Here is a 12,051-nt window from a genome sequence, read left to right as displayed (position 1 = left end):
CGGTCGCAACGGTCGCTCCCCTCGGGGGCGGGCGGCGCTCCCGCGCGCTCCGCGGCGGCGGGAGCTGCTGACTCACCCCGGGGCGAGGGGACAGGGTTGAGGCGACTCCATCCTTTGGGGCCAAAAAGGGGCAAAAAAGGAAAAAAAATAAAAAGGGGGAAAATATCCACCGAAAATCAGAGCTGTGGTCTCAAGTGCTGCCTTGCTCCTTTTTATTTATTCATTCAATAATCTATTTATTTTAATATCCCCCTCCCCTTTGTCCCAAATGCGGGTTGTTTCTAGGCCCGGCACTGCAAAGCACCATCACCAAGTAGCAGCCTCCTTTTCCTAGGTGATATAAAACCGGTTTTTCTTTTCTCCGGCCCTCGGGCTCTGATGTTGGCTGTGTCTCCAGCAGCCGGGCAGTGAACCTGTATCTTCATGGCCTCGGCCAGGGATATCCCGTGTCATCTTTCCCCCGCCAGGACTTGCGTCACCCACTAAAACCGAGCCTTTTGCCTCAAGGTTGTTCTAACTTGGGGTTAGGCAGCTGCCTGCCGGAGATAACATATAGCCAGGCCCACACAGAGCTCTCTCCACACCAGACAGCACCTGCGGGGTCCCTGTATCCCGCTCTGGAGCAGGTACTGCTTTTATTGGATATTGGAGTCTTTCTGGCTATCGGAGGTATTTTATTCTTGTTGTTTTKGGGGCTATTTCTGGCTTTCTTGACTGTCTCTGGCTTCTGGAGCCCCCAAAGCTTTGCAATCTTAAGCAATTCTTGCAGTTGGAAAATACAGAGGAACTTTTTGTGTCCTTAAGGCAGGAGAACCAGGCAATTTGGAGAGCAGTGTGATTTCAGAACAGTAGCTTGATGTTTGCTGCATTGATTTAAACTATTTGTGACACTGCCAGTAGTTTTTAAAATACCAGGAACAGGCAATCTGCAAGATCCCTATCCTGGGGAATGCTGTAGCTTTCTCTGAGAGACACAAATTTTAGGCTTTTTGGATTAGCCCAATGTAGGAACCTCCTGCTCTGCAGCAGGAGCCAGAAACTTTGTAGGAAATTTTGTGTTTTCTGATGAATTCTCTCTTCTCCATTTTCTCTCAAGTTTAATGTTGAGGGATTTTCCAGATCAGACTCTAAGCTCCTCATCTTTCCTATCACTGTAATAATCTATTAATAACTAAAACATAAGAAACTGCTAACTTCTATAAACATATTTTTGTCTTTTATATGAGCAGCAGGTGTTTGCAGCTTATTTAACCCTCKCTTGCAAAGTCTCACAAAGAAATAGCTGCAGACTTACTGAATTCCAGTCAATTTTGGAACTTTTTTTCTCCCTTCCCCCCTTTAATCAATCTCCTTAGAAAATATATAAATTTTCTGACACCCAAGGGAGAGCAGCACTTTACATTTGAACGTGTGTTTGCTTTGTGCTAATCCTTTGCACTACAAGCCATTAAGTTTCAAACCCGACCTTCATAGATAACCCCAGAATGTCCTTTTTTTTTTTTTTTTGTTAGTTAAAGATGCTGATTGCCAAGTTTCAGTTTTCTGCCTATCTTAAAGTTATGGGCATTTCAAAATTAAGCAAATGTGGATGATGTGATATCCCTGGCTGACGCTGCTCTGGCGTACATACACTTTTTTTTTTCTTTTTGGTAGGAGACAACTCCTACTTTCCGTAAGATTTTGATTGGCTTTCCAAAGAGGCAGTGTCCTTTAAATTGCCCTGGCATTGCTGCTCCTGCTCTGTTACCAGCTGCTGGGAAGGTAAGGACGGGAGGGAAAAATTCCCTGTGGGATTGCATTATCCATAAATATAATGTGTGCTTATTAATTTAAGTTAGCGGCATGGGGGAAATAAGCCTCATATTCTAGGATAAATTGTCCTTATTTTGCTTAACCTAGAAAAGAACAGAATTAATGTTTGCCGTTATCAGCTTGATAATTAGTGAAAAAACACTCTGAAAAAGCAGTTGAAGGTAATATGGTATAAGAGGGTCATATTTCTGTGTTTAAGAATATGAATAATAGCTAAATGGTTACCTAAAATAAGAAGCCGTGGTCTATCAGAAAGTTTGCAATGTGAATGCAACTTGGAATTGCAAGTCTGCAATTTGTTTTCTCCACTTAGATGGAGAAAACAAATTGCTTTGTGTTAGGGGCAGCCTTCCCTTGTGCTTGTTCAGTGAAGTTTTTATCCCACACTGTTAATTTCCTTTCTATCTGGGCCTCTGCTAGTAGCTTTTAGTATTTATTACCTAGTTAGAACTTTTTTTCTGTCTTCCTCTTCCTCATATTTGAAATAGGAGAAAATGCATGTTGTAAATGGTCTTCTCGGAAATGACTGTACCGTGTGGTGATAGAAGGATTTTATTTATTTTTCTTTAGTGACTGGTAGTGTTTACTGTTCTGACTCAGCCTTGACTTGCAGTAATTTTTCAGTTGAAGCCAGTCTGGGGTTTTTTTTTGCAAGTGAATTTGGAGAAACCAGACTAACGGGTGGAAAAACTGCTTTCATCCTAGGGTGGCATTTTTATAGCAAAAAGCTTTGGTATGTGTATTTAGACTGTAGAGCTCAAAATGTAAAATGCACTTTTAGCTGCTCCCAGGGGAAGTTTTGCAGGATGGGGATCATAGGAAGTCCTCCTAAAATAGCTAAACTAGCTTTAGTATTTTTTTTTTAACAGAAAAGCATTATCATGGCTCTTTAAAGAACTATTCATTATGCTGGTTTCCTAGGTGGAAATATGTATCTTATGATAACAAATTATCAGCACATGCCTGTCTATCTTCTGATGTCTTCCTCTCTTCATCCCTAGCTATTTTTGCACCTGTAGGTTAATTTCAAGAACACTTCATATAGGGACTGAGTCTTGAAAATGGCATAAGAGCATCTCCGTTCTGTGAAGGCAGATTATAGAGGAGAGGAATTTTATTAGTATCGTCACTGAAGATAAGACGCACTGTCAGAGCTGTACAAATTGACACCAGAGAGAATTCAGATAGGAAAAACATCTCTCAAATTGCTGCCTGACTTCTTGGATATCCATTAGTCACCTGTGTAATTTAAGCCTGCGCTTTCAGTGCTCAAAGAACAGCTTGTTTGCACTAGCTTTGCGAGCAGAGTTTAAATGGATTATATGGGCTTGGCTTGGGACAAGGAATCACAGGGTTGCTGTGCAAAGCCCGTGTGTTGAGCAATGGCCCCGTCACCCTGTGACTGGAGGTTTGGCCCTCGCCCAAGTCTCTTATCAGCCAAACTGATCTCCCTAATGGCTTTATGGCTGTTAGGTACAGCCGAGGTTTGGCTAATTCATTGGGATTCAAATTGAGCGCACTTCCCAGTGCAATAAATGGGTAAGCAGACAAGGAGGCCTAAAAAGAAAAGGAAAAATAGAGGAAAAATTGCTGCTGCATCTCAGAGTAAGTCACTTCCATCAATTTTAAGATATAAATATGCTTTTTTTTTTWAATAACACTTTTTACTGGTCTCTCACTAACCATGTAGCAGCTCATTAGCAAGTCTTCTTTATCTGAACAGCAAAGACTCCTTAACATATCCAAAAGATTGCCAGTGTTGTGTGTTACCATAAGTGAAAGGATCAGTGAAGTCATTGTTTGCTTTTCTATTCTGACTGGAAATTAGTGCTGAAGTGAACTGGTGATAATATATATGTGTGTGAATATCTGCTGCAGTAGCTTGTGGCTGTGGCCTTTCTTCCTCCCCACCCTGCTATTCATAATACATGCAACAAAAGTATATGCAAAAGAGCTGACAAGGTAATGTTAGGCAAATTAGTTTAAAAATACATTATCATCTGGAAATTTGGTGTTTATATCAYTTTGGGGAAGAGTGCTAAAAGTTCTTCAGGCGGAGATAAGGAAGGATTTAAGTAACTATGCCTGAAGAATTTTATATTTAGAAGAAATAAAATGSAGTCACAGAAGAGGCTAGGGGAGGATGTATGTGCAATTTTTGGGGTTGCATTATTCTGGTTTACACATTCCCAGCCTAAAAGATTTAGAGAAAAGGAAAGACAAACTTGCATGTAGCTCATTTTTAAAGGGGAGAGGAAAAAAAAAAAAAAAGGCGAGGATACTTTTCAATGTGTTACTGTCAGCAAGCTCTATCTGACTACTGTGAAGTAAGTAGCACCCCTAAAAAGCTCTGGGTAAATCAAAGACTGAATCTACTTTATTTGCTTCCTGACACTGCCCATCCTGTGCATTAAGTTTGAGTGGAGCAGTGCTCTTTAAAGAAATTTATTGTCACCTCTGGTGCTTTAACCTAACCTCCTTAGTATTGCATCAGAATGACTCAGTTATTTGTGACATTCTACACAGACTCATTGCAGGTACTTTTGAGGGAAAGTTTGTCATCGTGGTAGCCGAAACTTAAAATTCGACATTAGACTTTTTATGCCTGAAATCATGGTTTCTAATGGCTTTTACAAAATGATACTATTTCAAATTTCCACTGCAGCGTTTTTTATGTTCCCTACTTATTCCAGCTTCTTTGTGCTGCATATTTTCTTGTGCTTGCTGTGGTGAATACATAGTCTCTACTCATGTTTCATAGGCTGCCATGAGCAGACGCTGCTCTGGGTTGGCACCTTMGCTGGGACTTCGCTTACGCCAAATCCCTCTTAAATCCTCCATTAAGATGCTCTTTAAAAGTTTTAAAAGTTAAAGAATATGGGTGAGGCATTATGACTAATAATACTTTCTTTTCCTTGTTACAGCAGATTTAAAGGAGAAAGATGCCAATTGTGAAAAGCGTGAGCAGAGCAGTGAACCAGCTGCTTCAAAGCTCTGGCTGTGGATGTGGGATTTCCATCGTGCCCGTGCGATGCCTTGGGATCTCACCCCGCCAGGTGACCTCTGATGCCAGCTTTCATTCGGTGTCTTTTTCGGAGTCGGATCATCCTCGGGTGCTAATTACAGGTCAGGATTCCTGTCAGAACTGTGCTCTTGCTCCAGCTTCTCTGTCAAGTTCCCTCTCTCCCTTTCTTCCTCCCTAGTGGGAAGAATATGGAAATTGAGGGGAAAGGAGCAGAAAAATCTGCCAAAATCTTCTGGAATTGTGATGAGCTTCCCKATAGGGTGATAACACTGTGGTCCCRTGTAAACTTTTTGCTATTTTTATTCCATAAAGCTAAAACAAGTTATTCAATTGTCATTGAAAATAATTCAAAACCCTTTTATCTCTCTGGAAGAAYAGAACTTGGTTGTCATATATTTCATAATAGAACTCTGTATTTTGCTAACGCTTTTTCTCTGATTAGCAATTGCCTCTTGTCTTTTAGGGGGTCTTGGCCAACTTGGCGTAGGACTCGCTAAACTTCTGAGGTACGTGATGGTTTTGTGACCTGCTCTTAGTGAGGAATTGAGTAGTGTGTGTTTTGCCTTTTTTATTTTTTTTTTAAATACTTGGTTTTGTAAATAACCAGATGAACTAAATTAATTTGTTATTCCTGTGATTGATTTAGGTGTACTGGTGTGGTGTGCTTTCTATATGTATTTTGGTCATGAGTCCAAAAATAATATAATTTTATGCAAGTGACACTGAGTTCAATTTGACTTTAAATGGAAGTATTCACAGTTTGAACCCTCAGAGTAAGCTCAGTTTTTTTCCTTGTTTTTTTTCATRGTGCAGCAAAATACTGCTGGATTTGAGTGCTCAATAGAGGCGAATGTTGGGATTTTAAACAGGCATTATGTGGCTGTGTGGAGGGGAAAAAAATCAAAATATATATAGTACTTTGCTAAATATCCAATTGTTAGCCTTTATGACTTTTTTTTTAATCTCTCAGAATTTTAGTTTAGTAGCTTCAGGAGTAAGGTCTCATATTGAGTAGAKTTTAAAGAAAAATAAAGATTAGGAGATGAGGATACAAGATCTTGAATTTGTTATGACTTGGTGAAAGATGAGCTGATTGCAGCAAAAACACAACTTATRTCTGTCTCTTTCTTTTTTTGTGACTCTTGTGTTTTCAACTACTTTTAAGATATATTTAAGAATTCTGCAAATAGCAGAAAGCTGGAATGTACTCCTCCTCCATCAAACTTGCTTTAATCTTGTGTTGATTAGAACAGCAGAAGTCAGAAATTACTCTCTCGGTGGTATCTACTGTTTAGATATTTCTACTGCTAAACCAAATAGCAGAATGCCAAAAAAAGAAGCTTGTGGATTAGCTATACTATGTGTGKCTGTGTTTTTTTCATATACAGGAAACGTTTTGGAAAGAACAATGTGATCTTGTCTGACATTAGAAAGCCTGCAGATAATGTTTTTTATAGTGGTAAGTGACATGGTTGAGCATATGGAAAAAATCTTGACCTTACGTCTGAGGTCAGTAAACAGATCATCAAAGTCTAAACAATGTGTGGATGAAATGGAATGAAAAAATCAAATTAAAATCATTCAAAACTTCTGAATAGTTCCTTTTGGCTTTGAAATCTTTCTAAAACACTGACTCTCTCTGTAGGACATCGCCTTTTCCTAAATGTGTATGTTTTTCTGTTTTACAGTGTCTTTGCCTTTTTATGTTGAGTGAAATGAATACTAGAGTTGGGCCTGTTTTTTGTACTTCTGCTGTAAAAACAGATGCACTTATTCTTTAAGGCTAAACAAGTTGGAATTTAAATTTGTGTTTTTTTTTTCTATACTGAAAAAAATTGTAGTTTAGCTTACTACATTTTCTTTAGAGGTATGAATGAGTTAACTTTCTTCCTCTTCACTGCTTAATATACTTGGATTTTTGAGTAGTATAGTAGCAGATGTTTCTGCTAATTACTTGAGCATTGCTGTGGGAAGGTATGTGTTTTGTTGTGCAGTCAAATCTTGAATAGATACTTGGGCAAGAACCAGCAAGCCGAGCTTCAGCTTGAGTTTTTYGTGACCTTCGTTCTTCTTGTCACTCAATTTCCTTTTGGTTCCGTTTCTTCTAGGTCCTTTTATCTATTCGGATATCCTGGACTACAAGAATTTACGCGAAATAGTGGTGAATAACCGAATAACTTGGTTGTTCCATTATAGTGCTTTGCTCAGCGCTGTTGGAGAAGCTAATGTCCCTCTGGCCAGAGCTGTAAATATTACTGGTAGGTGATTTCAGTGCTCTGCAACAGTGATTTCAGTTCATGACTTCCACAGAGGCCTGAGGAAAATGCAATGTTCATTCTGAAAAATCCTGTTTATTGTTCCAGGTTTGCACAATGTTCTGGATATTGCAGCTGAGCACAATTTGCGACTCTTTGTTCCCAGCACAATTGGAGCCTTTGGACCCACCTCTCCTCGAGATCCAACTCCTGATCTCTGCATCCAGAGACCAAGGACAATCTATGGAGTCTCTAAGGTGCACGCTGAGCTCATGGGAGAAGTAAGTGGAAGAAGAGGCTGTTAGACATCATTCCCTTTAGTTCTTTTGGTTTTGACTTCTCTGCATTACCAGCCATTGTAAATGGCATAGTATAAAAAGAAGCTCACAAAACTTAGTGAAGGCTTACTAGAAAAACGTGGGCTTCTGCCAAACAAAATAACCTCCTCTCCTCTCTCCCCAACTAACCCCCCAGATGGAAGCCGTAGGTTTTTTTTTAATGTGCACAACTTATTATTTATTTCTTAAAATCATGAAATTTTTAAAAGTAATACTTGATATCTACTTTCTTCTCACTGTAATACTTCATGCAGGAAAAAAGTCAGTTCTGGAGGTTTTACTACCCAGAAGTGTTTCAGAACTTAGGAATTGCCAATTTCTTGACACTAACTCTAGTATTACAAGCTGATTCATATAAAGAATCCATAACTAAGTGTGTGAATGGAAGCTAGAAAAGTATGAGCAGAGAGCTTACTTTGCAAGGAACAGGGACTTCCTAMTTGGTAGTCCTGCTCTTTCATTCCTATCATGGGAAGGTCTTAAAATGGGACAAGCAGATTTGTTTTGTGGAAACAAATTGCCTGATTTAATCTTGATTTGTAAAACTGTTTCTCCCTTCCCCAGTATTACCATTACCGATACGGCCTAGACTTTCGATGCCTGAGGTATCCAGGAATTATATCTGCTGACTCTCAACCTGGAGGGGGCACAACTGGTAAGTGACTTGCTTTTCTCAGTGCCCTAAGAATAGCAAACACAAAAAAAAATGTAGTTTTTATAATATGTTTATAGAAATTTAGTCCTGGGCCATATAGAGTAACTGTTTCAATAGAAAACTGGGACAGTACTTGTGCCTACTCCCAGCTTAGGACATACTTTTATAGTCTTTGCCTTTTAAGGTAATCAGAGGAAATTTGGGTCAATTACAATCATTGAGATTATTTCCTTTAAAAGTTTTAAGAACTTTTTTTAAAACTCTATTATTCTGCTGTGATGTACAAATGCCAGAATAGCATCAAAGGCTTAAATTGGCATCCAGTACTTTTGTGGTACAATTTAATTCATGCACTTTATTTTTGTTTTTTTGTTTTTTTTGTTTTTAACCAAGTTATTAGACAGGAAACTTTGGGGATGGGATAGGACAGTTGATGTCTTAGTTAGCTGTCATAAAATGAACAGTAAAGGGAGTCAAATGAGAACAAATGTCCATTATCTTTTTATATAGATTATGCTGTCCAGATTTTCCATGATGCCATAAAAACTGGCAAATTCCAGTGCAACCTAAAGCCAGACACCCGTCTCCCTATGATGTATATCGATGACTGCCTGAAGGCAACTCTAGAAGTCATGGAGGCCCCTGCTGAGGCACTGAGCATGAGGACATACAACATCAGTGCAATGAGCTTCACTCCAGAAGAGCTGGCCCAGGAGGTGCAGAAGCACATTCCTGAACTGCAGGTGACCTACAGCGTGGATGCAGTCAGACAGGCCATAGGTTAGTACCCTCTTCTTTGGTGATCTTTCCTTTTTAGACAGTTTTAATTACTGCTGTGCAGTTGAAGTTTCAAAATCCTGCTTTGGTGGCTTACATGGCCAGTGATAATATATCTTCAAGAGATCCTTCTTATACCTCATGATTTTATTTTTTTTTCTTCTCTCTTTTCACTGCAGCTGACAGCTGGCCAATGAACTTTGATGACAGCAACGCCCGGAAAGATTGGGGGTGGAAACATGATTACGACCTCCCTGAATTGGTGACTACAATGTTTAGCTTCCTTGGATCTGACTCCAGGATTGCTCAAGCTAACTGAAATACTTTGTAAGATGTTTCCACATTTCCACAGAGGACCAGGAAGAAATGGCTAAATTAGTTTATAGTCTTCTGAGTCTTACAGCATGTCAATTATCACTTTTTTTCCATAAGTAACAATAGAGTTGGACAGAAAAATATTGTAGCTGGCATTTACTACTCATAGCTAAGTTAGATAAAACAAGTCACTTGGTACCATTTCTGACAATAGCACCGATGACAAGCACGGAGATCTCAAACTTTCACACTTCAATAGCTAGAAAAAAAGAAACCACATACTCCTGCCTGATGACTTTCCAATCATTCCTATTGCTTGGTGGTCCTTTAGCAAAGGACATGGGCAATATTGTCAACCTGGCTGTTTTGAGCGTATTATACAGAGTTAACAATATGTGTTTTGCTTTCTTAGTGAAAGTTATGTCGTACTAAGACAGCATTATTTCTTCTTCCTTTGCCTACAGCTGAGAGATTAGAAATACTTCACGTTTCAAAATTGCAGGGATTGTTGCAATTTTAGTTTGAAATGAGACTGTAGTTAATAGTTCCTATATACATACACACGCAGTGCTATATAAACCTACACTTGCCTATATGTAAGGCRTAAAATGTGGCATTATTCTTTTGAGGCCTATAAATGTGAAGGGAATTAGGACTTGAATTCTCACAGTGCTTCAAAAATACCAGGGTATACAAGCTAAGTTTTGTCCTGTTCTTTGAAAATGCTGCTGCCTTCAGTTTAACCTTAGAGATAGGTTTGTACATGCAAATCCAGGGCGTAATTCCAGGCCTGGGAATTGGGTTATTGTTAATTTTTGCCTTTGTTTTCCCAGTTGTTTGTCGTCCTGCATGATCATACACTGCCTGGAACAAATTTTGAAGGTGGGCTGATTAAGGTAGACTTACAGTAGAGTCGTGTCAGCCTTTGAAACCATTCGTGTTCACTACATTCACTATATTTTTTTCATGTGCGCTGTATGTATATTTTTAGATATGTGTATGCAACTGTTATATGTTTTAATCCTTTAGAGAAGAATCCAGAAGCAAAAACTGTTATCTTCTTATATTTATTTATTTCAGGGTTTTAATGGCAGCCTTTTCTGCCATTCTTGTCTGGCTTCATCACATAAAAACAAAAGCTCAAGCTGTTGACTTTAATGTGAAAGATTGATTGTTGTTTAGAGCCAAGGGGCCTAAATTACTGATGTCCCTCCACTCCCCTCCCTATAGAATGATGGGGAGTTCTCAATCTTTTCCTAGTAGTTTCTAGTTACAGTTAAAGATTATTCCACTCGTTTGAGTTTCATGCACAGGAGATCTAGGGATAATTAAGAGAGTCTTAGGAGATGCAGATAAATAAGATGCCTACTCAGAGGCTGCTGCAGAGACTTGGAGAACAAGAAATGACAACCTAGAGATTCAGGAGAGCCATTTTTACATAAAATTATTGATTTCTGTGGTGTAAATCTGGGCTATATTACTGTAGTAATATCATGCTTTGATAAATGGCATCTGGGAACTTTTACTACTTTTTTATTATTTTCAGGGAAAAATGTAATTCACTTTCAGAATAACTTCACGTAAGGAATTTCCAGTTATGAATATCAATTTTTTTTTGTCTTGGATACTCCAGCGAATCTTGTGGATTCACAGTGAATCTCATTCTCAAATATTTTCTTGTCTACATCTCGTTCACTGTGTTTTCTGTGAACAGCTCTTCACTGTTAAGCTCTCTGTAACCCCTGCATGATCTGATCTTTGCCTCTTTGTGAGGAAATCCACTGCATTCTGCATGGAATGTGTCTTCTCATGAAAGCAACCCTCAAATGACGACTCTGTGGTGAAACGCTATTATTTTAAGCATTTGTTGAACTTTTATTTCTTGATTTTTGTATGTATCTCATACTGTTTAATCTATTGAAATATGGATTTTCCAGTTATTTAAGCTTAATCTCAAGGGATGTGGCCCAATTTGAAACTTTTTTTACAGTGTTTACATTTCTTAAGAGTCTTTTTTTTTTAATGGTGGCCACTGTGGTAGTTTTCACATTGTTCACATGYAATATTTGGCCCAGTGGGCCAGCAAAATTGGTCTCAATCACACCCTACAAGAAAAGACTGGCTCAGATTTTGTCCTCTGCCAAAACAGGATTATCTTCTACTAAACTGTTAGCTTGAGACATCAAATGAAGGCTTTGTTACGATCACAAATGTCTTGTCTATTCCAGTCTGTCATGATTCACTCTCCTTATACACATATTCTCAATATGTATATTGATGTATATATACACCCACTCTTTGCATTTAGTATATATGCATAGATTTGTTGGTGGAACTGACTTCATTTCCCTGATTCAGACACAATTAGAGGTCTTCTCCTTTATTCTAGCTCAAAGCTTGGGTTAAGCAAAAATGTTCTTTCTGATACAAACCCTTCTTGGTTGTGGTGTTGCACAAAAACTTTGAATAGGATGTTGCAGTGAAGATGAAACACCAATCTATGGCATTTTAAAGAAATCTTCTGCCAGTTGTCACTGACACCATTTAAGAAAGTTCTGTTTTGCAAAATATGAAATCAAACAACTGTCTTTTACAATATGGCTTGAGGTAAGGATGGGATAGTCAAGCAATGTGATGAGATATGGCTACCTAGTCTAATTCCTGTTTGAAATTCTAGTTTTCAACCTATGGCCATGCATTTTCCCCCTTCTCTTCCATATATTCCCCATGACCCCCGTGGCTTTGTTAAAAGTATTTTCTGTGTTAGACCAATTGACGTGATACAAAATGTATAACTTTTGCTACCACTTTGAAGTTCAGTTTTTTGGGGCAGAGACTTCTCTCGTAACATTTGAGTACTGTAACTGTTACATT

At 38.7% G+C, this 12,051-nt stretch overlaps 1 protein-coding gene across 2 annotated transcripts in view; it reads left to right on the top strand.

The window, feature by feature from the left end:
* The window catches only part of LOC112948564 (L-threonine 3-dehydrogenase, mitochondrial), an 11,671-nt gene extending 140 nt beyond the window's left edge, over window positions 1–11,531 (top strand). Inside the window, exons 1-9 of one of the 2 annotated variants that reach the window (XM_026040826.1) lie at window positions 1,654–1,761; window positions 4,737–4,938; window positions 5,301–5,343; window positions 6,226–6,296; window positions 6,946–7,095; window positions 7,201–7,373; window positions 7,995–8,085; window positions 8,596–8,865; window positions 9,042–11,531. In XM_026040826.1, coding sequence (XP_025896611.1) covers window positions 4,755–4,938; window positions 5,301–5,343; window positions 6,226–6,296; window positions 6,946–7,095; window positions 7,201–7,373; window positions 7,995–8,085; window positions 8,596–8,865; window positions 9,042–9,181 — 1,122 coding nt within the window. In that variant the 5' untranslated portion in view covers window positions 1,654–1,761; window positions 4,737–4,754 and the 3' untranslated portion in view covers window positions 9,182–11,531. Of the gene's footprint in view, window positions 1–1,653; window positions 1,762–4,736; window positions 4,939–5,300; window positions 5,344–6,225; window positions 6,297–6,945; window positions 7,096–7,200; window positions 7,374–7,994; window positions 8,086–8,595; window positions 8,866–9,041 lie in introns of those variants that run through there. The other variant, XM_026040833.1, reaches the window with a different exon arrangement.
* Window positions 11,532–12,051: the final 520 nt, after the last annotated feature.

The sequence above is a fragment of the Nothoprocta perdicaria genome, unplaced genomic scaffold (assembly GCF_003342845.1).
Source record: "Nothoprocta perdicaria isolate Ctin4 unplaced genomic scaffold, notPer1 scaffold_101, whole genome shotgun sequence".
Classification (NCBI taxonomy): domain Eukaryota; kingdom Metazoa; phylum Chordata; class Aves; order Tinamiformes; family Tinamidae; genus Nothoprocta; species Nothoprocta perdicaria.
The sequence above is the reverse complement of the archived record's forward strand: the minus strand, read 5'-3'. Positions and strand labels throughout refer to the sequence as shown.